At 42.6% G+C, this 27,577-nt stretch overlaps 1 protein-coding gene across 3 annotated transcripts in view; it reads right to left on the bottom strand.

Moving 5' to 3' along the window:
* The window catches only part of LOC121293733 ((E3-independent) E2 ubiquitin-conjugating enzyme UBE2O), a 130,410-nt gene that overhangs the window by 97,378 nt on the left and 5,455 nt on the right, over positions 1 to 27,577 (bottom strand). For 2 of the 3 annotated variants that reach the window (XM_041216964.1, XM_041216965.1), the window contains exons 2-5: positions 11,452 to 11,514; positions 9,955 to 10,065; positions 1,713 to 1,810; positions 186 to 249 (exon numbers count right to left, since the gene is read on the bottom strand). In XM_041216964.1, the coding sequence (XP_041072898.1) occupies positions 186 to 249; positions 1,713 to 1,810; positions 9,955 to 10,065; positions 11,452 to 11,514 (336 nt within the window). Of the gene's footprint in view, positions 1 to 185; positions 266 to 1,712; positions 1,811 to 9,954; positions 10,066 to 11,451; positions 11,515 to 27,577 lie in introns of those variants that run through there. The other variant, XM_041216966.1, reaches the window with a different exon arrangement.

Here is a 27,577-nt window from a genome sequence, read left to right as displayed (position 1 = left end):
AATCATAGGCCCATGTACACAAACATTCCAATCAAACACTTCACATCTTTGGTTCAACTCACAGTACGTCAATATTCACTTGGAAACCAAATATGTAAATTTTTAATTGGATAAATGCGTTAGCATGAATACCAAGATAATTTCTACTCCCACACCCTCTCCCATTCAGGCAATTATAAACTTACCGAATCACTGACATGGGGACAAAGATCAACGAGCTTACTGCCATCACTGGTACTCATTGAGCACCTGAAAGAGGAACAAACTGTCATTCAATACATTAAGTATGGACTACATTGGTGTTAAGTGGGACCCACAAAGTAAAACCAGATCTAAAAACAGGGCAACATAGGGTATCGGTATAAATGGTACAGTTAAACACAGGAGACACTAACAACATAGGGTTGGGGAAAAGGGAGTAACAGAACAAATTAGATTTAAATCGTAACAGATGTCAGTTGTGGCTCAGTTGGTAACACTCTCTGAACTAAGTCAGGAGGTAGTGGGTTCAAACCCCAAACCAGAACCAAGTCCATAATCTGTGCCAACACTCCTAAGTACAACACTGAGGGATAGCTGCAGTCAGGAGGTGCCATCTCTCTGCTGAGATGTTAAAAAAAAAATTGAAGTCTGCCCTACCAGGTAGGCACAAAAGATCCTGTGGTATTATTTTCTTTTAAGAGAGTAAGAGAGTTCTCTCCTGTGTCCTGGCCAATATTTATCCCTCAACAACAGAATATCTGGCCATTTATCTCATTACTGGTTATGGGACCTTGCTGTGCACAAATTGGTGGTTGTGTTTCCTAAAGCTGTACCTGTACTTCAAAAAGTTATCTCCCTGGCTGTAAAACACACATATCCTGAGATCATGAAAGACATTATAGAAATATAAGTTCGCTGGTTACAAATTCCAAAAGTTTTTGTAAAATATTTCCTGCATCTTTCAATCTGCTGCATTGAGTGGGAAAAATTGACTGTGTGGGAACATAGAAACTAGGATCCCTAACCTCCCATATTTTAACAGTTAAACGCAGCTAAGTTAAGAAACACATAGGAATCATTTATTCACAGCAGATATACAAATGGGAAGTTCATAGGCTACTAGACACATTCCGAACTTCTCATTATGTGCTGTTTAAAACAGAAAATAGTGGGAATAAAAAAGTACGACAAAAGAAAAAAGATTTTGCAACAATTCCCCTTTCTCACTGCCTAAGGGATTAAACTCCTTGTGCTGTTCAATCGGCACTAGATGCCCTCCAACGTTTGCTCAACTCACTGCACTGCATGGAGCATTGTGAGAGTGCATTCAGCAAACAGATTGCTGCAGTTCAAGGCAGCATCTCACCACAACCTTCTCAAAGGCAATGAGGGATGAGCAACTATTGCCAGCCTGGCTAGTGATGCCCATAGCCTGAAGTGAAAACTGATTCAAATAGTCATATTCTAATATGGGGGTCCTATCAGTTAAACCAGATACCCATACATATGAACTTTATCAAAATGATCATCTACTACAAATTGGGAGCAGAAACCCTGGCTAATTCTTTACCTTCCTCGACATGAGAAAAGTCAATTGCAATATTTCTACTGCTGCCCCAGTGACTATTATAAAATCAAACTAGGACAAGTCACTCTTTCCATAGCTCCGTTTAACACAACCATATAATAATGTTCACAATTCAAATGATAGATCATGGAGTGATCGGTACCTGGCTCCGTTTGATAGTTTTAGGATAAGCTGGGCCACAATGTTGTCAACTTTTCCTAGCCAGCAATCAAAGGCTATGTAGTCACCATAGACAAATGGCTGAGAAAAAAACATTTGGTATTAAATAGTTAGATTTAAATAAGGAGTCAGCTCTAATTTAGCATCAAAATCTTTTTTTTAAAAACACAAAATGCATTATGCCACACAGAAACAATCATGCATTTCAAAAATAATTTGTTGAGTCATCAGTGTTATGTGAAAGCATGTATGCTTGTACAAACAGATGTTTAGTTCCATGAATAGCTTCTGCAGACTCGGTGGCAACGCTGAGGGGGTTTGGGTATCGCAAGCACTGGGGTGAAGGAACAGTTAACTGCAGGAACATACAGCAACAGGCCAGAAAGACCAAAGTTATAGTAGAGAAGGAAAAAATTATGGGTGGAGGGTGTTTTGGGGGGTGGGGGGTGGTGCGGAATCAGGGGCATGGGACTAATTAGTCAGCTCTTTAAAGAGTCAACACAGGCATGATGGACATCCTCCTGTGTTGTATAAAACAGTAAAGGAAAAAGTGGCTGTGACTGATCATGGTTAGAAAGTCCACTAAACTAATAAAACTCTTTAGTCCAGACAGTGAATGAGGCTGAGGAAGAGACGCATTTAAGAAAATATTCTCCAACAGCAGAGAATGGCCTGGGTTGGAAATCAACCAAATAGTTTTTGGGAGTGCAAGTAGGCCAGGACACAGGGATGGGAAGGTAAGGTTTTGTTTTATTAATTCCTTTCACAGGAGAGGGCTTCGCTGGCAAGGCCAGCATTTATTGCACATTCCCAATTGCCCTCGAGAAGGTTGTGGTGAGCTGCTTTCTTGAACTGCTGCAGACAATGTGGTGTGGTTACATGCAATGCTGTTAGGGAGGGAATTCCAGGATTTTGACCCAGCGACAGTGAAGGAACGGCGATGTAGCTCCAAGTCAAGATGCTGAGTGGTTTGGAGGTGAACTTGAAGATGGTGATGTGACCATGCATTGCTGCCCTTGTCCTTCTAAGTGGTAGGGGTTGCAGACTTGGAATGTGCAGTCAAAGGAACCTTGGTGAGTTGCTGCTGTGCATCTTGAAGATGGTACACACTGCTGCCACTGTGCGCTGGTAGTGGAGAGAGTGAATGTTTAAGGTGGTGGATGGGGTGCCAATCAAGTGGTTGCTTTCTCCTGGATGACGTCCAGCATCTTGCGTGTTGTTGGAGCACGCAGACAAGTGAAGAAAGTTCCATCACACTCCTGACTTGTGCGTTGTAAATGACGGACAGGCTTTGGGGAGTCAGGAAGCTAATTACTCACCACAGTTTTCCCAGCCTCCAAACTGCTCTTGTAGCCTCAGTATTTATATGGCTGGGTCCAGTTCAGTTTCTCGTCAATACTAACCCCTAATAGGTTGATTGTGGGGCATTCAGCATGGCAATGCCATTGAATTTCAAGGAGAGATGGTTAGGCACTCACTTATTGGAGATGATCATTGCCTGGCAGTTGTGTGGCATGAGTGTTACTTGCCACTTATCGGCCCAACGTTGACCTCTGGATGTAGTGCAGGTCTTGCTGCATATGGACACCAACTGCTTCATTATCTGAGGAGTGGGAAGTGACGCAGAACACTGTGCATTCAGCAGTGAAGAACTCTACTTCTGACCTTATGATAGAGGGAAAGTCATTGATGAAGCAGCTGAAGATGGCTAGGCCTAGGATACTATCCTGAGGAACTGCTGCAGTGATGTCCTGGGAATGAGATGATTGATCTCCAACAACCACAATCATCGTCCTTTGGTGCTAGGTTGGTACAGGGTTTGTGAAATGTTCCTGACCAAAACACAACGAAGCAGATTTCTCAAGAGTGAGGGATTGACAGAGGTTTCAAGGGGACAGGGGCAGGCTGATGAAATGGGTGGACAAGTGGCAGATGAAATTTAACATAATTTAAATGAGTCACTCTGGTAGGAAGAACACGTAGGGCCAATATAAACTCGAGTAAATTCTCAAGGGAAATGCAGGAATGGAGACATCTATGATCACATCATTGAAGGAGACAAAGCAGGTTGGGAAAGTGGTTAAGATGGCACACAGAATCCTGGACTTTATAAATAGAAGCATAGAGTACAAAGTAAAGATATGACCAACCTTTATAAAGCACAGGCTCAGCCAAGTACTGTGTCCATTCTGGGCATCCCACTTTGGGAAGGATATGAAGGCTTTAGAGAGGGTGCAGAAAAAAATTGCAGAATAACGGTCCCAGGGATGAGGGTTTTCAATGACATGAATAAATTAGAGAAGGTGGAGGATGTTCTCCTTAAAGAGGTTGAGGGTGTTTGATTGAGGTGAGTAAAATCATGAGGCCTTCAGATAAATTTGATAGAGTGAAACTGATCCCATTGCTGGAAGGGTTGAGTGCCAGAGGGAAAAAATGTAAAGAGATTCACAAAAGAACCAAAGGTTATAGAAGAAAAAAATTAATTGCGCAAGATGAAGTACATTTTAGATTGTAATCACAAGTGTGTTGGAGGCAGATTCAATTGTGATTTTCAAAAGGGAATTGGATAAGAACCTGAAGGGAAAGGAATTACAGGACTACAGAAAAAGTGCAGAGGTATGGGAATAGCTAAATGTTCAAACATGGACAAAAGAGCTAGACTCCCAAGCTGAGGTGAGGGTGACTGCATTTGAGGCTGCATTTGACCAAGTGTGGCATCAAGGAGCCCTAGCAAAACTGGAGTAAACAGGAATCGGGGGGAAACTCTCCGCTGGTTGGAGCCATACCTAGAACAAAAGTAGAAGGCTGTGGTTGTTGGGGGTCAGTCATCTCAGCTCCAGGGCATCACTGGAGTTCCTCAGGGTAATGCCCTCAGCCCAACCATCTTCAGCTGCTTCATCAATGACCTTCCTTCCATCATAAGGTCAGTGGGGATGTTCGCTGATGGTTGCACAATGTTCAGCACCATTCGCAACTCTTCAGATACTGATGCAGTCCATGTCCAAATGCAGAAAGACACAGACAATACCCAGATTTGGGCTGACAAGGGGCAAGTAACATTCATGCCACAAAAGTGCCAGGCAATGACCAACTTAACAACAGAGAACCTAACTATCGCCCCTTTAATGTTCAATGGCATTACCATTGCTGAATTTCCCACTATCAACATCCTGGGGGTTACCATTGACCAGGAACTAAGCTGGACTAGCCATGTAAATACTGCGGCTTAAAGAGGTCAGAGGCTAGGAATCATGTGGCAAGTGACTCACCTCCTGACTCCCCAAAGCCTGTCCACCATCTACAAAGGCACAAGTCAGGAACGTGATGGAATATTCCACACTTGCCTGGATGAGTGCAGCTCCCACAACGCACTACACAGAACAAAGCAGCCCACCCGATAGGCACCACATCAACAAACATTCACTCACTCTGCCACCAACACATAGTAGCAGCAGTGTGTGTACCATCTGCAAGATGCACTGCAGGAACTCACCAAGGCTCCTTAGACAGCATCTTCCAAACCCATGACCACTGCCATCTAGAAGGACAAGAGCTGCAAACACATGGGAACACCAGCACCTGGAAGTTCCCCTCCAAGTCATCCACCATCCTGACTTGGAAATATATCATCGTTCCTTCACTGTCGCTGGGTCAAAATCCTGGAACTCCATCCCTAAACAGCACTTTGGGTATACCTACACCTCATGGACTGCAGCGGTTCAAGAAGGCAGCTCACCACCACCTTCTCAACTAGGGATGGGCAATAAATGCTGGCCCAGCCAGCGACGCCCACATCCCATGAGTGAATAGAAAAAAAAATGCTCTTTCAGGGAGCCACAAGTGGCTCAACTGGTCTTTTCCTGTGTTGTAGCCATTCTATGATTCTGTGGACATACAGTATGAGGCTAAGTGGCAGGAGCTGAAAGGAGAGAGAGGAAGAGGTGTTCATCACCATTTGGAAAGGAAAGGAGGAAAAAAAAGTCTTTATAATACTTTTGGAGCAGTGCCTTGTGGCAGCAAAATGATAAGCCCTGTTAATCCGTATCAGTGCAGAGAAACAAGCAATCTTTCCCTCAACAAAGTAGTGTTTCAGATAATGGACTATGTCTTCAAGATCTGGTTAATGAAGACTGGGTTGGAGAAGAGGAGCTCAATTATTTAAAATGCTTTGGAGTAGTACATAAAAAGAAAGAGTAGCTGAAGTGAGCTTGGGAGCCTTGGAGGATACGACTGGAGAATTGATAACGGGGAACAGGGAAACGGCAGATAATTTAAACCAATATTTTGCATCGGTCTTCACGGTGGAGGATACAATAAACATTCCAAAGGTATCAGATAAGCAAGGAGCTAATGGGAGGAAAGATCTTGTAATAGTCCCTATCATGAAGGACAAAGTATTTGACAAACTAATGGGACTAAAGGCAGACAAGTCACCAGGACCTGATGGCTTGCATCCAAGGGTTTTAAAGAAAGTGGCTACAGAGATAGTGGAGGCATTGCTCAAAATATTCCAGAACTCACTGCATTTCGGGAGGGTCCCAGCGGATAGGAAAACAGCTAATCTGACACCCCTGTTCAAGAAGGGAGGTAGACAAAAAGCATAAAACTAGAGGCCAGTCAGCCTAACATGATTTGGGAAAATGCTAGTGCCCATTATTAAGGAAGAAATAGCAGGACATTTAGAAAAGCTTAACACAACCAAACAGAGTCAACATGGTTTTGTGAAAGGGAAATCATGTTTGACAAATTTGCTAGAGCTCTTTGAGGATGTAACAAGCAGAGTTGATAAAGGGGAACCAGTAGATGTAGTGTATTTGGATTTCCAGAATGCATTCGATAAGGTGCCAAATAAAAGGTTATTGCACAAGAGCTCACTGTATTGGGGGTAAAGTATTAGCATGGATTGAGGATTGGTTACCACACAGAAGACAGAGTCGGGGTTAATGGGTCTTTTTCAGGTTGGAAAGACGTAACTAGTGGAGTGCCACAAGGATCAGTCCTAGGCCCTACTATCTACATTATGACTTGGAGGAGTGGGCAGAGTGTAATGTATCCAAATTTGCTGACAATACGAAAACAGGTGGGAGGGCATGTTGTGATGAGGACATAAGGAGAAATAGACAGGTTGAGTGAGTGGGCAAAAACTTGGCGGATAGAATTTAATGTAGGAAATGGTGAAGTTATGCACTTTGGTAGGAAAAATCAAAAGGCAGACTATATTCCTCGAATGGAGATGACTCCAAACAAGTGCAGCACGGAGGGATCTGGGTGTTCTTGTGCATGAAACGCAAAACATTCACATGCAGGTGCAGCAAGTAATTAAGAAGGAAAATGAAATTTTGGCCTGTATTGCTACAGGGTTGGAGTTTAAAATAGGGAAGTCACCATCTAGGGTGTTGGTGAGACTCCACCTGGAGTACTGTGTACAGTTTTGGTCCCTGCATTTAAGAAAGGATATACTGGCATTGGAGGCTGTTCAAAACAGATTCACTAAGCTGATTCCTGGGATGAAGGGGCTGACTTATCAAGAACGGCTAAACAGGTTAGGCCTTTATTCATTAGAGATTAGAAGAATGAGGGGTGATCTTATTGAAACGTGCAAGATTCTGAGGGGGCTTGACAGGGTCAATGTTGAGAAGATGTTTCCACTAGTGGGGAATTTGAACTAGGGAACATAGTTACAGAATAAGGGGACCTCATTTAAAACTGAGATGCAAAGGAATTTCTCATCTCAGAGGGTAGTGAATGTCTGGAATTCTCTACCTCAGAATTGTGGAGGCTAGATCACAAAGTATTTAAAGAGGAGGTAGGTAGATTTTTGAAATATCGGGAAGTTGAGGCCATGAGGAGCTGGCACAGAAGAGGATTGAGGCCAGGGACAGATCAGCCATGATCTTATTGAATGGCAGGGCAGGCTTGAGGGGCCGAATGGCCTACTCCCACTCTTATTTCTTCAGTTATGTTCCCCAAATTCGCTTTTCCTACCACAGGATTCTTAAGGATCACTTGGTCCTGAAGGAATTCTAAACACATTGTAGTAAAACAGCTTTGTTCCATTGGGGCTAACACTGCAGTTGGGTCTTTAGGCCAGGCTCTGACTAAGCTCTACTTAGCTTAACATAGGCAAAGATTAGAGTAGGGCAGCAAAACTGCGTCGGGGAATAACCAGCAATGGGCCAAAGACTACTGGAACGGTGGACATTTCCTGAAATGGAACTGGGAGATTCCAGGGCAATGACAACAGTTACACTTACCTTAGGGGTCAGGCTTGTAGAAATCAGGTGAGCAAAAGCATTAGCTAAATTAATCAGGTGAAAAAAAAGAGGAAAGTTTTGCAGGAAAGGTGGCGCTTCAACCTACAGATATATATTTCTACTAATATGTCAGTGTCTGCTCCTTAAGGCTATAAAGTTTAATAGATAAGGAACACTGAACGAGTTAATTCAAAGATAACAGTCAATTGAAATGTAAATCAGAATGCTGGCTTGGATTGTAGAAAGATTCTTCAGAACCTGCAGGCACTACTTCATTATTCTAATTCCTGGATTTGTTTTATAAAATTCAAATAACTCTCTTTACATTTATAAACTTGATACATTAAAATTGTTGCTCAATCTATTTCAGACAAAAAGATGAAGGAAATCATAATGAATTTAAAACAAATATCAGTAAACTAAATAGAGTGACTGACATTATTTCCTGAAGAAGGAAACGCACCAGCAAAGACTCGTTGGTCTGAAAGATCTATTCCTGTGCTGCACATCCTACACATAGTGTACTACATCATTTCAACATTATAGATCACAACCAATAGCTTAAATAAAAGCAAAACATTGCAGGCTCTGGAGATCTGAAATTTTAAAAAAGTGCTGGAAAACCTCAGCAGATCTGGCAGCTTCTGTGGAGAGAGAGAAACAGAGTTAACGTTTTGAGTCCAATAAGAATCTGCTTTGGAACTGAAGAGAGGTAGGAAGGTTCAAAAGCAAAAGGGGGGAGGGGCAGGTGGAGCAAAAGAGGCAGGGAAAGGTTAGAGGGCTGGGGGATCAAATGACAAAGATGTCACGGAACACAAGGAAAGGAAATGGAAACAATGCAGAAGTGGCAATGATAGGGTTAAAGGCACAAAGTGTTGGTCCGGATTAGCTATTTTAATAGCAGAATAAAGGTCAGCACCTTCTGAAAGCAAAAACATGAGAACAAAATACAGATTGGCACTTGAGGGGTGGGAGATGGAATTCAAAATGGAGGGCAGAGCTCATGATCTGAAATTATTGAACTCAAAGTTGAGGGCAGAAGGCTGTAAAGTGCCTAATTGGAAAACAAGGTGCTATTCCTTCAGCTTGCACTGTACTTCACTCAGCCCAGAAACATGACCCTGACTTTTATTTACCAAGTTGCACTCATGCTCACATTTCTGTCCTTGGCCTGTTGCAATGTTCCAGTCAGCTCTGTCCTCCAATTTGTTTTCTTTCCTACCCCCCACCCTCCAAAAAAGTGCTCCTGTTTCTGCTTTCAGGCAGTGCTAACTTTTATTCTGCCATTAACACCTACTCTGGACCAATGCTTTGTGTCTTTAACACTATCATTACCATTCCCTTTGCCTAGTGTCCCACGACATCTTAGTCATTTAATCTCCCCGACCTAACCTGTCCCTGATGTTCTCTACTGTTCCACCTGCCTCTCCCCCTTTCTCAACATCATAAAACCCATCACCTTCCTACTCCCTGAAGAGGCATATTGGACTCAGAACTTTAAGATAAAAACAAAAAAACTGCGGATGCTGGAAATCCAAAACAAAAACAGAATTACCTGGAAAAACTCAGCAGGTCTGGCAGCATCGGCGGAGAAGAAAAGAGTTGATGTTTCGAGTCCTCATGACCCTGCTGAATGGTCATGACTCGAAACGTCAACTCTTTTCTTCTCCGCCGATGCTGCCAGACCTGCTGAGTTTTTCCAGGTAATTCTGTTTTTGCTTCAGAACTTTAACTCTGTTTCTCTCTCTACAGAAGCTGCCAGATCTGCCGAGGTTTCCCAGTATTTGGTTTTTATTACACCAATAGTTTATGTTTTTCCATGAAGAGCTGTTCTACCCATAGGCAAAACCTCAATAATCTGAAAAGTTTTATCCCAAAAATGAAATGGCAAGAAATCCTAATTTTTAAAAGCAGAAAGCAATGTAAACATTAGCAAAAAAATGACAATCTTGCAGCTTCCCAATCACGCACCCAAATATGCTGCAAGTCTCTGCTGTTGACTGGGTGAAGAATGTAATTTGTTCCCAGAATCTTCAGCGTGCACTCCATATTCACATCAATCACTGTTCCACATTGATTATCCTGTAAAAGGTTAGACACAAAATGAAGAAAATCTACACCATTGCATAATTTCATTTGTCCAAAATGTTTAGTCAAGTTGAGTGCATCTCACTACAATAGAACAGAAGACACAATGAAGATGGCAAAACATTAACTGTTATTTCAATTATATAATTTCACAAAAACAATGATTAAAAGCCCAATGTGTTTTAAGGAAGGCAGCTAATTCTAGTATTGCAATTGCACCTTCAAGGGCAATTAGGGATGGCAGCAAATCCTGGCCTTGCCAGCGACACACTCATCCCATGAACCAAGAAGCAACACCAACAGCTCCACAGCACCAAAGTTTCAGGGAAAAATAGGAAAGTGGACAATGTGCAAAATTGAGTGCCTTCATAGCAAGAAGTGGGGTCTTGCACAGGATTTTCTTCTCCAGCCCATTAGCACCAACGCCAGTTATAATGCCCCATCTCCATCACAGTTCAGATCAATTCACTTAACACAAATCAGGGTCAAAGAAGGGGCCTTCCAGGTGAAAATCAAAATGATACACGACAGGAAGAATCCAGCGGGCCCTTCGTTCCTGTGGCTCATACAGTTTTTTTAAAACACAAACATTTTGCTGGTATCCTCTTAAAGTAAGTGAAATTACTGCAATAGATCTAACATATACCTCATGATATTGCTTATAGATCAAAACATCAACTGAAGAAACAGATAATAGGATCCAGGCTGCAATACCAAACAGGTCATTCGGGATTGAACAAGGCGAATTATCCAGGCCACCACCTCCACCTCCCTATCATCATTTGGGCAGCTAACCTTCCTGATGTTTTCTGTCCTTCAGTTTTCACTCATCCTTCACCTCCAAACGCAGGGTGTTAAGAGCCACATAGTGTGTGACTAGCATCCAAGTGTGGATGACAACATCCTTTCCGTGAATTATATTGACAAACCAGTGTTTTTTCCAATAATCTGATAGCTCCATGATTAGTATTCTGGTGCCATCTCAAAAACATGCAGCTCCCTTGGAATTCATCCTTGGCCATAGTGGAAATGGAACTAAACTCACTATTCTAGCACCATAATGACTACACTAGGCTACAATATCATCCTGTCTGCATTAGACACAAAATCAGTTGAAGGTAAATCAGTATTAATGTTTATGCACTGCAGAAAAACTTTTCAAATCACTTGCACAGACCTCCACAAAGCAGAATTTTGCAAACCCCTCACACTGCAGAAGAAAAGGGCAAGGGGAAAGGGTGGGGAGGAAAAATACTGATGGAGGATAGTAAACATTGATCTTAGCAAAGAACCAAGTACATGAACATCTCTGACAGAAGCAAAGTGAGAAATGCTTCAGGCTCCACTGGAGAAAATATGTTGCAGAGGCAATAAACTTACAGCATTTTTACCCATACGCCGAACCAAGTCACGGGGCATCAGCGATCGGTCTTCCAGTTTCAGCTATAAAGGAAAAACAAGGGAAGCTGTTCACTAGACCGATCATCAAATATAATTGAACTGTGTAGATTAATCCATCCTGCAATACAGGAATTACAATGCCTTTATTCTAAGCCAATAAAACTGACCAAAACAATCAGATGCTCAACGTCAGGACAGGATGAAAGGCATAACAGAGCAATTAGAAAACCTTCTGAAACGAGGGAAAGCAGGCAGGGGTCATGGTCTATGTAGAAGCCAGCTACAAAGGATATAATTTGGAAGTTATGTGGAGGCAGTGAGAGTTAGGGTCCTAGGGATGGTCATGACCAGATTAATCCCTGTGCAATTTGCTGAGCTGTACTCATCCAAGCGAGTGAGGAATATCCCATCCTTGTAGGTAGTGAAAAGGTCTTGAGGGAAATCAGGGGGTGAGTCACTCATCACAGAATACCCAGCCTTTCACCTGCTCTTGAAGCTAAAATATTTATGTGGTTGGTCTACTTTCCTGGTCAATGGTAGCACCAGAATGATGATAGTGAGGGACTGAACAATGATCATGCCATGGGGAGTGGGGGTTGGTTAGATTTTCTCTTGTGAAGGTGGTCATTATCTGGCACAACTGTTTCTTGACATATCAGAAAATGGCTGCAGTTGTTGGAAGCCAATCATATCAGCCCTCTCTGCAGATGTTCCTCAGGGTAATGTCCTGGGCCCAACATCTGCAGCTGCTTTTTCAATGACCTTCCCTCCAATACAAAGGTTGGGGGGGGGGCTCTTCGCTAATGACTGCACAATTTTCACGACCATTGACAATTTCTCAGATGCTGAAACAGTCCCTGTTCATTTGCAACATCCAGGTTTTGGCTGATAAGTGGCACCACACTGTTATGATCCCAGCGTGAAACCTGGCTTGTTGGATCCCAACTTTGTTTTCTTTAAGAAAGTGTGGAGGTCAGTTACAGAGCACACTGAAGTCTGCCAGTACACACTGAAACAGAAAACAGCAGCAGTAAGTCATTCAGCCCTTCTAGTCTGCTCCGCCATTCAATATGATCATGGCTGAACCTCTATCTCAATGCCATACTCCCACTCCCTCCCCACACCACTTGATGCCTTTAGTGTCTAGAAATCTAGCTATGTCCTTCTTAAATATATTCAGTGACTTGGTCTCCACAACCCTCTGTGGTAGAGAATTCTATAGGCTCACCACCCTGAATGATGAAGTTTCTCCTCATCCCAGTCCTAAATGGCCTGCCCCATATCCTGAGACTGTGACACCTTGTTCTAGACTCCTCAGCCAGAGGGAACATCAGCCCTGCATCCAGTCTGTCCAGCTGTGTCAGAATTTTATGTTTCAATGAGATCTTCTCCTCATTCTTCTAAACCCCAGTGAATACAGGCCTAGTCGCCCCAATCCCTCCTCATTCAACAATCCTGCCATCCCAGGAATCAGTCTGGTAGACCTTCACTGCACTCCCTCTATGGCAAGTTTTTCACTTCTTAGGTAAGGAAAGCCAAAACAGCACACAATACTCCAGGTGTGGTCTCACCAAGGCCCTGTACAGCTGTAGTGAGACATCCTTGCTCCTGTACTCAACTCCTCTCGCAATGAAGGCTAACATACCATTTGCCTCCTTAACTGCTTGCTGCACCTACATGTTTGCTTTCAATGATTGGTGTACAAGGGCACCCAGATCCCTTTGTACATCAACATTTACCAATCTATCACCATTTGAATAACACCCTGCCATTCTGTTTTTCCTACCAAAGTGGATAACTTCACGCTTATTCATGTTATGCTGCATCTGCTATGTATTTGTGCACACACTCAACTTGTCCAAATCACCTTGAAGCCACTTGATATCCTCCTCGCCACTCATACTCCCACCTAGTTTTGTGTCATCAGCAAACTTGGAAATATTACATTTGGTTCCCTCGTCCAAATCATTGATATATATTGTGAATAGGTGGGGCCCAAAAACTGATCCCTGTGGTACCCCACTAGTCACTGCCTGCCATTCCGAAAAAGACCTATTTATTATTCCTACTGTTTCCTGTCTGCGAACCAATTCTCAATCCATGCCAATACATTACCCCCAATCCCTTGTGCTTTAATTTTACACACACACCTCTTATGTGGGACTTTATCAAAAGTTTTCTGAAAATCCAGATACACCACATCCACTGGTTCTCCCTTATATATTCTGCTAGTTACATCCTCAAAAAACTCCAGTAGGTTTGTCAAACACGATTCCCTTTCATAAACCCATGTCGACCTTGTCTAATCCTGTTGATATTTTCCAAGTGTCCTGTTACCACATCCTTTATATTAGACTCTAGCATTTTCCCTGTCACTGATGTTAGGCTAACCAGTCTGTAATTCGCTGTTTTCTCCCTCCCTCCTTTTTTAAATAGGGGTTACATTTGTCACCCTCCAATTTGCTGGGACTGTTCCAGAATTTACAGAACTTTGGAAGATAACAACCAACACATCCATTAGTTCCATGGCCACCTCCTTTAGTACACTGGGATGTAGATCATCAGGCCCTAGGGATTTATCTGCTTTCAGTCCTATTAATTTCTCCAGCACTGTTTTTTAACAATACTAATTTCCTTCAATTCCTCCTTCTCACTGGGCCCTCAATTCCTTCATATTTCGGGGAAATTACTTGTGTCTTCCTCCGTGAAGACAGAACTAAAGAAGTTGCTTAATTGCTCTGCCATTCCCTTGTTCTCTATTATAAATTCTCCTGTTTCGGACTGCAAGGGGCCCACATTCATCCTCACCAATCTTTCACATATATTTATAGAAGCTCTTACAGCACGCTTTTATCTTCTTATTTTTCCCCTCTTAATCAATCTCTTGGTCCTCCTTTGCTGAATTTTAAACTGCTCCCAATCCTCAGGTTTGCTACTTTTTCTAGCAACTTTATGAGACTCCTCTTTGGATCTAATACTGTCCTTACTTTATTTTGTTAGCCATGGCTGCGCCACTTTTCCTGCTGTGTTTTTCTGTCAGAAAGGAATATACGACTACTTCAATGCATACATTCGTTCCTTAAATATTAGCCATTGTCTATCCACCATCATGCCTTCTAACAAAGTTCCCCAATCTATCTTAGCTAACTCACGCCTCATACCTTTGTAGTTTCCTTTGGTTGGATTTAGGACCCGTGTTTCGGATTGGACTACTTCCCTTTCCAACCTAAGGAAGAATTCTATCATATTATGGTCATTGTTCCCTAAAGGGCCCTGCACAATAAGATTATTAATTAACCGTTTGTCATTGCACAAAAACTAATCTAGAATACCTGCTCCCTAGTTGGTTCCTCGACATACTGGTCTAAAAACCATCTCGTACACACTCCAGGAATTCATCTGCCACAGTATTATTGCTAATTTGGTTTGCCCAGTCTATATGTAGATTAAAGTCACCCATGATTACTGTAGCACCCTTGTTACATACATCTCTAATTTCCTGTTTAATACCATCCCCTACCTTACCTCTACTGTTTGGAGCCTTATAGACAACTCCCACTAATGTTATCTACCCTTGTTGCTTCTTAGCTTCACCTAGGCTGATTCTATATCTAGATTTTCTGAGCCAATATCATCTCTCACTGATTTCATCCTTAACTAACAATGCCACGCCACCTCCTTTTCCTTTTTGCCTGTCCTGCCAAAGTATCAAATACCCTTGGATATTCAGTTCCCAGCCTTGGTCACCCTGCAGCTGCGTCTCTGTAATCACAATCATATCCTACCCATTTACAGCCATTTCCGCTGTTAATTTTGTCTACCTTATTGCAAATGCTCCGTGCATTCAGATACCGTGCCTTTAGACTTGTATTTTCACATTTTTTTGTATTATGGCCCTATTTGCTGCAAGCCTCCATTTCCTCTGCCTTCCACTTTTGCTTTTTAACTTTGTCTTTCATTTCAATCTTTGTTCCCCTCTCTTGTGTCTCCTCACTAAGGTTCCCATGCCCCTGCCACTAGAAAAACCCTCCCCCACAATACTAACGAATGGCCGTGTGAGGATATTGGTCCCGGTCCTGCTGGGGTGCAACCCATGCAGCATGTACAGGTTTCATCTTCCCCAGAATTGGCCCCAATCCTCAGGAATCTAAATCCCTCCCTCCTACCCCATCTCTCCAGCCACGCATTCATGCGGTCTATTTGCCTATTCTTGATCTTGCTAGCACACGGCACTGGGAGTAATCCTGAGATTACTACCTTTGAGGTCCTGCTTCTTAATTTATTTCCTAGCTCCCTGTATTCTACTTGCAGGACCTCATCCCTCTTTTTACCTATGACATTGGAACTGATATGGACCACAACCTCTGGCTGTTCACCCACCCCTTGACCCTGGCACCAGGAAGGCAGCATACCATCCTGGCGTTACGTCTGCAGCCACGAAAACGTCTATCTATTTCCCTTATGACAGAATCCCCCATCACTGTTGCTCTCTCACTCTTTTTCCTCCCCACCAGCCCACCCCCAACACCACCCACCCCCCCCACTCCCATGCAGCTGAACCACCTGTGGTGCCAAAGACTTGTCTCTCGCTGCATTCCCTAAGAAACCATCTTCTCCAGCAGTATCCAAAATGGAAAGTCTGTTAGAGGGGGAGATAGACACAGGAGACTCCTGCACTACCTGCCTGGTGACTTTTACTCTGTCTGGCAGTCCCCCATTCCCTTTCTACTTGTTCACTCTTTACCTGTGGTGTGACCACCTCACTGTATGTGCTATTCACAAAGATGTCAGCCCTGCGGATGCTTCACAATGACTCCAGCTACTGCTCCAGATCAGAAAGGCAGATTTCAAGTAGCTGCAGCTGGAAACACTTCCTGCACGTGGTCACCATTGACACTGGGAGTGTCCCACATCCCAAAGGAGGAGCATTCTATGTGACCGAGCTGCCCTGCCATGACTTACCCTTAAATTGCTCCCTTTACTTTTACTTTCTTTAGTTTAGCAAATATTAAGGACAGTAGAAAGGCTCATCAAGTCCTACTTAATAAGGCCACTGCTCTTCTTTCAGAGGAAAAGTGGAAAATTAAGGGATCAACTCCTTCCCTATTCACCAAACTCCAGCTGAAGCACTCAAATGCAGCCCAAGACAGCAATCAGTGCAGACAAGGCAGCACTGTAGGATTCAAACCACCTGAGAAAACCCCAAAGACTGCAAATGCATCGCCTCAACCACTCGGCCACCAACCAGCCTGTTTTAATGCTCCCTGAATCTAGGTTCTGAAAACCTGTTTAAGTCAGTTATCCAATTAACTAGCTGCAAGCAGAGCCTGAATAAGCCCTGTTTTAAAACTGGACTAAAACTCGCCTTCTCCCAACCCAAAAAACAACTTTTCGTTAATTGCTTAATTAAATAAAGACTAAACTGTTGATAGAAATTAATCCTTAAAATAAATTAACTCTTAAAACTCCCTCACTCATCAACTCTAAATGAAGCACTCAAATACAGCCCAAGACAGCACTGAGTGCAGACTGTTAACACAAAGAATAAAACATTTATTAAACAGGAAAATATTAACTACATTACACTAGGCAAAAAGGTTGGAAAGACTTCAATACAAATACCAGAAAATGATTCAAACTCTCTATTCATTTTATCCCAGCAACCCTTACAGGTACAAAAACCCCAGTGAAGATTTACCACGGTCTCAACACCAAGTTTTCTTAAAAGCAAAAAACTGCGGATGTTGGAAATCCAAAACAAAAATAAAAATAGCTGGAAAAACTCAGCAGGTCTGGCAGCATCTGCGGAGAGGAACACAGTTAACGTTTAGAGTCCATATGACTCTTCAACAGAAGTAAAAATAGAAAAGAGGTGAAATATAAGTTGGTTTGGGGGGGGAGGGACAGGTAGAGCTGGATAGAGGGCCAGTGATAGGTGGAGATAGCCAAAAGATGTCACAGACAAAAGGACAAAGAGGTGTTGAAGGTGGTGATATTATCTAAGGAATGTGGTAATTAAGCAGGAAGCAGGACGAGCAAGGTACAGATAGACCTAGTGGGGGTGGGGGGGAAGGGAAGGGATCGAAATAGGCTAAAAGGTAGAGATAATACAATGGATGGAAATACATTTAAAAATAATGGAAATAGGTGGGAAAAGAAAAATCTATATAAATTATTGGGGAGAAAAAAGGGGGATCGGAAAGGGGGTGGGGATGGAGGAGAGAGAAACCAAGGTTTCTTCCTTGGCTTAACTCGGTTTCAAACAGTTTTCTTTCGGCAGATTTCTGAGCATTCAGCAGATGCTTTTCTACAGCTGATATCTCTCCCTGAGACACCCAAAAACTGCAATCTAAACTCACTATTACTTCAACTTCAGAGTGAACACGAGTCCCCTAAACTCAGTTCCCCAGCAGGCTCAAGGGATTTCTTATGAAAGATATTAGGCCTTTTGTCTGCACTCTCCGGTATACACACACCTAACTGACCACCCTTCTGCGTTTCCCTGTCTGTGTCTCTCTGGACCCCAGTCGCTAGGCAACAGCACAGATTTTTCTATTTCTCTTAACTTCACTAAACTACTAACCTCTTGGTAACCCACCTCTTCACTTCAAGAATTGTACAGCCTCATTAAAAACGCATGCATACAACAGGGCCCCAGGCTTTCCGGCACCCAGCTCTCAAGAACCTCTAAATGAAACTTAAAACCAGGCTTCACCTTTCTTAACAGCCAAATACAAATATACATTGCTCCTAACAACAAAAGTGCCAGGCAATGACCATTTCCAACAGGAGAGAATCTAACTATCTCTCCTTGGCATTCAACTTTATTATCATTGTTGAATCCCCTGCCATCAATAACCTGGTCATTATCACTGAACTGGGCCAGCCATATAAATGCTGTGACTAGAAAAGCAGGTCAGAAGCTGGCATCAGAACCATATCTCTCAAGACTGAAGTTTCCTTTTACGAAAAGGAAGGATTTATATGATCTGGACATGTAGATGCTGGGATATTTTTAAAAGGTTATATGTTCACCTTGGAACTGTAAACTAGCAGACCTCTTCCAAGAAATCACCTGACCAAATGGTACTTGAGGAGTTGCTTGTGTGTGTTGAATTGCAAAGCACTTCAATTAATGAAATGCTGGGAGACAAAAAGGCGATCACATGGCAGAGGGAAAAAAATTGAAGTTGTGAGCTTGCTTGTTTGGAAGGTGCTTTTGTTCGAGAACCAGCTGACAAAACAAGGCTCCCTTGACTGGCTCCCCCTCTCTCTACCTTGCCTAAAATTGTGAGCAGCTATCAATCTGTTGCCAGAGAATCCTCATCCCAGTGTAAGCAGTCTGCATTTGGGTCTGCAAAGCTGAGACCAGTGGTGAGAATGTATCCACCAGGGCCAGCGGCAGGTCGACAGCGTCGAGACTTTGGAATTTATCCTTTATTTTATGATGCCCATCCTCCAAAGCCTAACTCTGCAGAGAAACTCTTTGTCCTTTGTGTGTGTGTTGCTGGGGGAATTCTTGAGAAGAGATAGGAGTCAATTAAGTTAGCAAGGATCCAGTTGCAAATGAAGCGACTTGAACATGAAGAGGAACTGAAAAAGCTTGAATTAGAGGCAAAAGAAAAAGAAAGAAAAAGGGCAGAAAAGGAAAGAGAAAGAGCACTTAGGAAGCTGGAGCTGGAATTTCAGGCAAGGGAGAAGGATAAAGAAAGAGGCATAGGAAAGAGAAGGAATGAGAAAAGGAATGCCAGCTTAAAAGGCTGGTCCTTAAAAAAAAGGAGACCTCAGATACTGAGGAAGGTTCTGATGATGAAAAAGCCTCCCCACAAGGCTTTGGGTTGCAGATGTTTAAATTTGTACAAGCCCTCCCAAAGTTTGAGAAAAAGGATGTAGAGGCATTCTTCATTTCGATTGATTAAAGTAGCTAGGCAAATGAAGTGGCCAAATGAAACGTGGACATTGCTCTTACAGAGTAGGTTGGTGGGTTGAGCTCATGAAGTTTATGCTTCACTTTCAGAAGAAGGTATCAGCAGATTATGATGCAGTAAAAAAAAAAAACATTCTTAGCACATATGAGTTAGTCCCTGCGGGATATAAGCAGAAATTTCAGAATATAAGGAAACAGCCGTGGAAAGCCTATACTGAGTTTGAGGGAGTAAAGCAAAGTACCTTTGACCATTGGATATGGGCATTAAAGGTAGAGACAACGTAAGAAGCTCTTAGAGAAATAATGCTCTTGGAAGAATTTAAAAACTCACTTCCCCCAGTAGTTAGAACCCATGTTGAAGACCTGAGGGTTAAAACAGCTATTCAGGTAGCAGAGATGGCTGACAATCATGAGGTGGTCCATGAATCTAAATCCTTTTTCTGTCATTCCCACAAACCCAAGATCGATAGAAGGTGGGGAGGGGAAAGGAAGGCAAGTAGCTAGGGAAGAAAAGGGACAGCTGGGAATACCCCAGAAACAGGCCAGAAAGGACGGTGCTGAGGGTGGAAGTGATATCTCCCCACACCCACACACCCCCCACAGGAGGATTCTGAATCTTTTGAATTATTTACCCTAGGGAGCTGCGGATGCTAAGTGAGTACATTTAAGACGGAGACCGATAGATTCTTGGGCATGAAGAGAATCATGCAATATAGGTAATAAGGTTGGAAGATCAGCAATCATCTAACTAAATGACAGAGCAAGTTCTAGAGGCCGTATGGCCAACATTTGCTCCTATTTCTTACAGTCTTAGTCCTAAACATTCTTCATAAAAAATGGTGCCTGGAAATGGCCACAATACTCCAGCTGAGGTCCACCAGTGTTAGAATCATAGAAGGTTTACAGCACAGAAAAAGGCCACTTGGCCCATTGTGTCTGAGCCAGCCAAAAAACGAGCCACCCATTCTAATCCCACCTTCCAGAATTTGGTCTATAGCCCTACATGTTACAACACTTGAGATGCACTTGAGTATTTTACAGATTAAATATAACTTCCTCGATTACCTTCTCAACTTGCCCTATGACCTTTTAAGAACTACATACATACATCCCGTAAAAAAAACATGATCTTGTTAACAAAATTTTACAAGGTATTCTGGAGAAAGAGAATATCTCTATCCTAATTCACACCAAGTTCCACTTAACCATCAATCTGTGCTTGTTGGCCAACATTGAATTCCAGTCTGGCAATTCCCCATCGCTGCTTTCAAATCCCTCTATGACGTCACCTCTCCCTAACTCTAACCTCCTACTTACCTACAAACCTCTAAGATACCTGCAATCTTCCAATTCTTGTCATTCGCACGTCCTTGATTTTAAATCAAACTTCCACTGACAGTTGCACTTTGAGTTGTCTTGACTCCAAGCTCTGGAATCCCCTCCCTAAATGTCTCCATCTCTCCACATTGCTTTCCTCCTTTGAGACACTCTTTATAACCTACCTCTTGAACCAAGCTTTTGGTCATCTGACATATTGTCTTATGTGGCTTAGTGTCAAATTTTGTTTGATAAAACATATCTATGAAGTGCCGTGGTATGTTTTATTATGCTAAATGAGCTTCCTAAATGCTGGGCGAATGCATCACTTTTCAATCATTTCTATGAGAGAGAGATAGCGCAAGCAAGTGCAAGTGGAGGGTGAAGAGAGCACATGAGTTGGGGGGGGCTGGGGGCGCGCACAGGCAAGTGCCATGGGAACACCACCACCAGCAAGTTCCCCTCCAAACCCACTCACCATCCTGAAATATATCGCCGTTCCTTCACTGTTGCTGGGTCAAAATCCTGGAACTCCCTCCAAAACAACACTGTGGGTGTACCTACACCACATGGACTGCAGTGGCTCAAGAAGGCAGCTCACCACCACCTTCTCAAGGGCAATTAGGGATGGGCAATAAATGCTGGCCCAGCCAGTGATGCCCAAGAATGAATAAAAACAAACAACAATCTTTGAGCCACGTATTCATCTCCCTAATCCTATTAATCCTACACCAACTTTGCTCATGGCTCAGGTATTAATCCAGAGATTATTACCCTTGAGGTTCTGCTTTTTAAATTTAGCTCCTAGTTGCTCATACACCCTCAGTACAACCTCTTCCTAGTCCTACCTATGTTGTTGGCATCTACATAGACCATGACAAATGGATCCTCCCCCTCCTACTGCAAGTGCTTCTCCAGCCCAGAGTAGATGTCCTAAATCCTGGCACCAGGTAGGCAACACAACCATCTGGACTCTCACTCTCAGCTGCAGATTTCTGTCTCTATCCCTTGACTATACTAGCCCCTACTACCACTACATTCCTATTTACTCTCTTCTCCCCACCCCACCCCACACCTCCCCCCTCCCCTCCCCTCCCCCCACCCCGACACCACTGGAATGGCTTCTTGCCCTAGTCAGTTAGTTCATCCACCGTGAAGCCCCACTCTCATCCAAACAAGCTAAAAGAATCTCAAATCTGTTAAACAATTGCAAGGGCTGAGGCTCCTGCACTTCTGTCTTCTGGGTCCCCTTACTTGCAGACACACCTTCCTGCCCCTGACCAAATCAGAAGACGCTATCCTAAGAGGCATGGCCGCCTCCTGGTATATCCCCCTCCGGTATATCACAGTGCCTGTAGCTCAGCCTCCAGCTCAATGACACTGAGACAAACCTCTTCAAGCCACAAACACTTGCTGCAGACATGTTTGTCCCAGATCACACTTGCATCCAAGAAGTCCCACATTCTGCAGGCACAACACATCACCTATCCTGCCATCCTTAATGTGCTTTAATTAACTAATTATTTAATTTTAATTATTTCATTTCACTTTTTTGATTTCGTGCCTCTCCTTAGCATCACTCACTTTAATTTTAACCATAGTAAGAGAATAGCCTTTACCATTTAAAAAAAAATTAAATATCCATTTTTCTAATTTCCAGCTATTTCCACACTCTGTCTAACAGCATTTTATCACCAACCAACCAATTTACAGCTTTCCTCTAATCTCACTCTTCACTTTTTCCACCAAACTACAACTCCTGGCTCTCCCCTTGCTGTTTTTGCCAAGATCTGGCTGTTTTAACTGCTTGGTCCCAAAGTCTGACTGTTTTAACTTATTTAATTTAAAAAATCAAATTGGGCTGAAGTATTTAGTTTTTCTTTGAAATTAGGGATCTCTTTGAGACATGCAAACTATAATACTTTATAAAAAGAGGAGCTGTTTCTCCCATCCAAGGTGGCTCAGATGAACTGCACAAGATTCCTAGGCAAGTCCAATATCTATGCATGAAATTCAAAAAGGAGCGCTTCTGAATAAATTTTGGAACTTCGAACAAAACGCTCAAACCTCATTAGTGAGAGCAAGGAATATGATGGGTACCACAGACAATCTCACCTCACTCCTTAAATGAAAATATATTCATTAAGGCTTACCTACTGATTCACACCTTTTGATGAAGTTGGGATTGTTTTCCTTGGAGAAAAGAAGGTTGAGAGGAGATTTGATAGAGGTATCCAAATTCATGCAGGATCTAGACAGAGTAGATAGGGAAATACTGTTCCCACAGGTGGAAGGATCGAGAACAAGAGGGCACAGTTTTAAGGTAATGGGCAAAAAAAAAAGCAATGGCGACATGAGAAACTTTTTCATGCAGCATGTGGTGGAGATTTCTTCCATCAAGACATTCAAGAGAGAACTGAATTATTATCTGAAAATCCAGAATTCAGCAACATCTTCCCATCATTACCAGCTTCATGAATGATATATCTAAAATCCACCATATGGTTAGAAATCTATTTTCTCTAAGTCTACTCCATCCAACATTGAAATTGTCCAGGTTTAACAAGAGCTGGTCTGTCTACATCGAATCAAAATGGTCAGATTGCTTGTCCAATACTGAGTAGTGGATGAGCAAAAAATGTCAATAAATATTGAGAAGAAAACTATTCTTTTCGATACCTGCCACAAACTCTTTTCATAGCCACCACCTTGGGAACAGAGTTTGAAATCAGGCTGTTTGCAACTTTGGCGTCATATCTGACCCCAAGAAAAGCTTCCAAATGGTCATTTTACCATCATTAAGACTGCCTATTTCCATCTCCGTAACATTACTTGACCTCACCCCTGCTTCAGCTCATCTGCTACTGAAACCCTCATCCATATCTTTATTACTTCTAGACTTGGCTATTTTAATGCATGCCAGGTTGACTTCCCACATTCTACCTTCAGCAAACTCTGCTGTCTGTATCTTACCTCACACCAAGTTCTATTCACCAATTTTCCCTGTGCTTGCCGACCTACATTGATTCCCAGTCAAGCAACACCTCGATTTTAAAATTGTTTTCAAATCCCTCTATGGTCCCACCCCTCCCTATCTCTGATCTCCTCCAGCCCTCAAACTCTCCAAGATGCCTGCATTCTACTATTTCTCATCTTCTGAGACACCCCAATTTTAATGGCTACACCATCGCTGGTCGTGCCTTTAGGTCCATGGGCACTAAGCTCTGGAATTCATTTCCTAAACTTCTCCAACTCCAATTCCTCCTTTAAGAAGACCTTTAAAACACACTTCTAACCAAGCTTTTAGTCATCTGCCCTAATATTTCATGACTCGATGTCACTTTGTTTTATAATGCCTGTGAGGCACTGCAAGGCATTTTATTACATTAAAGGCGCCAGATAAATGCAAGTTATTGCTTTTGTTGCCAAGTATGCATAGCAATTTATTTCAGCCATCAATATCTGCCCTGTTGACAGATACTTTCTGCATGCCTTTGGAATATGGCACTCTCCAAAAGAATTGAATAGCCATTAACAGAAGAATTCTAGATTTTACCTATTGACATAAACACATTTTGACCACATGCAGTTAACCAAACATTCACCAACAATGAATTCTGCTGCACACAGCTTTTGTGTGCCAGCTTGTGCAGTGAATCCTGCACCATCAGCATCATTTATTGACATCAGAGTGAAAGTTTCCCTATTTGAATTTCAACCTATGGTATCTGAAGCTGTTCAACACTGAGACAGAGAGCAGCAAGTCAATCAGGCCTTGCCTCCCTGTTTGACTATTCATTGGAGAGGTGAACCTACAGAAGAACGTCAAGGTCTACAGAGAATTGGGAAATACAGCACTGGAATAGGAAATAATAAGGTGTTAGATGAGTTCAGAGAAAGGAGAACGTAATAAAGTTGAAATTAGAATTACTGTGCATCTATGTTAACACATGGAGTGTGGCAAATAAGGTTGGCAGGGTGCAGGCACAGATAGCCACATGGAAACATGATGTTGTATTGATAATGGAAACCTGACTCAAAGGAAGGCAGGAATGGGTATTAAAATTCCTGGATACAAGGTGCACAGGGAAGATGGGGAAGGAAGAAAAGGAGGAGGGGTGGCAGTGTTAGTTAAGGAGAACATTGCAGTGCTGATGAGAGATGATGTCCCAGGGGGGCCAGGACAGAATCTACTTGGTTAGAGCTAACAGTCTACAGGCCAACTAGTGAGAAAGATGTAGAGGGACAAATTTGCAAGGAAATTAGAGACATACAAGAATCAGAGCTCAAATGGTCATCTGAAGATACAGAACTTTATACCAATGTCAGGGGAAACAGCATTTACACTACATGAGAAGAGAGTGCTGATTGCAAGCGTGCTCTGATTGGTAGAGGCGTTGCCATGGAGAATGGACCATTTAATGGTGATTGACAATTACAAGTATTGTTTGAAATTTTAACCAGGCAGCTTGATTCCAATTGGTCAAGACATTGCCTTGGGGAATGAAGCAGCAAATGGCTGTCACTTACTTCGTTTAGATGAAACAGGCGCAATGTGTGTACATGTTCTTCCTGTCTGTAAAGAACAGGGCTCTGTGTATTATTATATGTAGCTTCCAGTACACACAAATGCACCACACTGAGCCTGAAAGACAATCTTAAATTGGTTGTCAGCGTAATTCTTAGCACACCAAGGATTATTTAGCGGAATAAATTGCGGAATCACATCTAATGTTGGATACTGTGTTCTGAGTTTTGCAAGCACGGACTGATTGGGTACAGTCCGTACCTTGTCCGTGGCAAACAGCGGAAGGGACATGCTGTTCGGTACGATCCACCAGTCTTTGGGACATACACCCTACAAAGCTAGCATCACACTGGCACTGAAATTCATACACCACATTACTCGTTTGTGATAGACAGGACATCTTTTTGACGATGGCAGCATCCTGTTAGTAGCAAATACCAGCTGAATTGCTACAGCATAGTAGCAGCGTGAAACAGCTGTTGCTCATATTTTTGAGATACCTTGCCCTTCCAGGGTAATCTGAGGTAGACTGGGCCCGTTCATGAGTGTGATATACAGTGTGAAATGATCTGATCAGGGTAGCCATTAGCCTGCAGGATGCCTCTGATATGCCCTATTTCAGCATCAAGCTTCCATTGTCAGCAAATGGCTCCGGCCTTATTTACAAGGTTGCTGATAAGACCAAAATCCTATAGCGTGTGGAACCGTAAGAATCCTGAAGCATATACTGACCAGTGAAGGTAGGTTTGTAGTAGACCATGGTAGAGAACCCCCTGGCAGATTTCTCAACTGGTAAGTCAAGGAAGGGGAGTTAATTTGACTGCTCCATTTCAAAGGTGAATTTGAGCACAGGATGGAGCCCATTCAGACATGTACGGAAATTATTACATGCAGCTGTGGATTAAAATATAACAACCGTCTCAACCACATATTGGAAACATGAGGGGATAGGAGGTTAGGTGTCATTTCATCAAAGACACGTTCCTCATGGAATCCAACAAAGATGTTTGTGAGAGCTGGGCCTAGAGGGGACCTCATGGCAACACCATCTCTTTGGGTATACATAGTGTCATTAAAATTGAACTCAACTGTGCAAGTTGCCGAGTTCATTAGCTCAATGAATACTGATTCATGCAATGGTGGTGGTCTGGAACGACATGATATAGTGCTGCAGCGCAAATATCTATGATTTCCTTAAGTGGGACATTGGTGAAGAGGCTAGCAATGTTAAATGAGCACATGGACACAGCATTGCTATCGATATGCAAGTCCTATATGGTCTGCAAATGTAAAGGAATCCTTCACCTTGTATCTGGAACACTTGCTCAAAACTCTTTGTAACAATTCACCCAACTATTTGGCTGATTCATGTTGTGTAGAACCGGTAATAGATAAGATAGGCCATAAAGTGACATCACTTCTGTGTGTTTTGGGAAGCCCATGTATACTTGGACACAGCAAGCCATGAGGACTGTCAGATATATCACACGGCAGCTCATCTTATAAGTCCAGGAAGCATTTTTCAAGCTTAATTTTGAGCAAGGCTGTCCAGTCATGTTGAGCAGCAGATCCTAGATTGTGTTCAGGAGAATTTTCTACATCAATATTTTCCAGTCCAATGAGAAAGGAGAGACTGCTGGACCTGGCTCTTGGGAATGAGTAAGGAAAAGAGGATCAAATGCCAGTAAGGAAACATTTATGGGACAGTGGATCATAAGGTTTAGGCTGGTAGTGGAGAAGAACAAGGGCAATACAGAGCAAAAATAATTCATTGGAGGACAGCCAACATCAATGGGGTGGGAAATGATCTGGCTGAGGTAAATTATGAGTAAAGATTGGTGGCAAAACTTTAAAGACAGCCCATTGTTCTGTTAAAGAAGAGATAGTTCAGGTACAGTCAAGGCATATGGCCCTTTGAACTCCACCTCTTCTAACAACAAAACCCCTTTCATAGCACCAATTTTATTAGTAATATAAAAATATTGCTTGGTGTCTCCTAGCTAGGTGCAAGATTACACTCCCCTTCTTGAATGCTTTATTCAACAAAATGCAAATGTCCCTCTAACTCTATTTACATCTCAAAACTAGTATACACTAGCATACCCAGATTAGCTAGCTTTAATCCAATTAAAATACACTGACACACCCACAGTCTAAACCTCTATTTTTTAAAAAAATTTCCAATAACATTACATACATTAATAGCTTCATGACACCTTCTGCTTTATTTGCCACTGCCCAACAATGCCCCCCCCCCAATACCTGCCAACACCACCCCACTATTATTCCACAGAACAATTACACGGAATTATATGCAACAAACTTTCTATAAT

This window comes from Carcharodon carcharias, chromosome 22 (genome assembly GCF_017639515.1).
Source record: "Carcharodon carcharias isolate sCarCar2 chromosome 22, sCarCar2.pri, whole genome shotgun sequence".
NCBI classification, from domain to species: domain Eukaryota; kingdom Metazoa; phylum Chordata; class Chondrichthyes; order Lamniformes; family Lamnidae; genus Carcharodon; species Carcharodon carcharias.
Note: the sequence above shows the minus strand (reverse complement) of the source record. Positions and strands in the feature narration are given on the sequence as shown.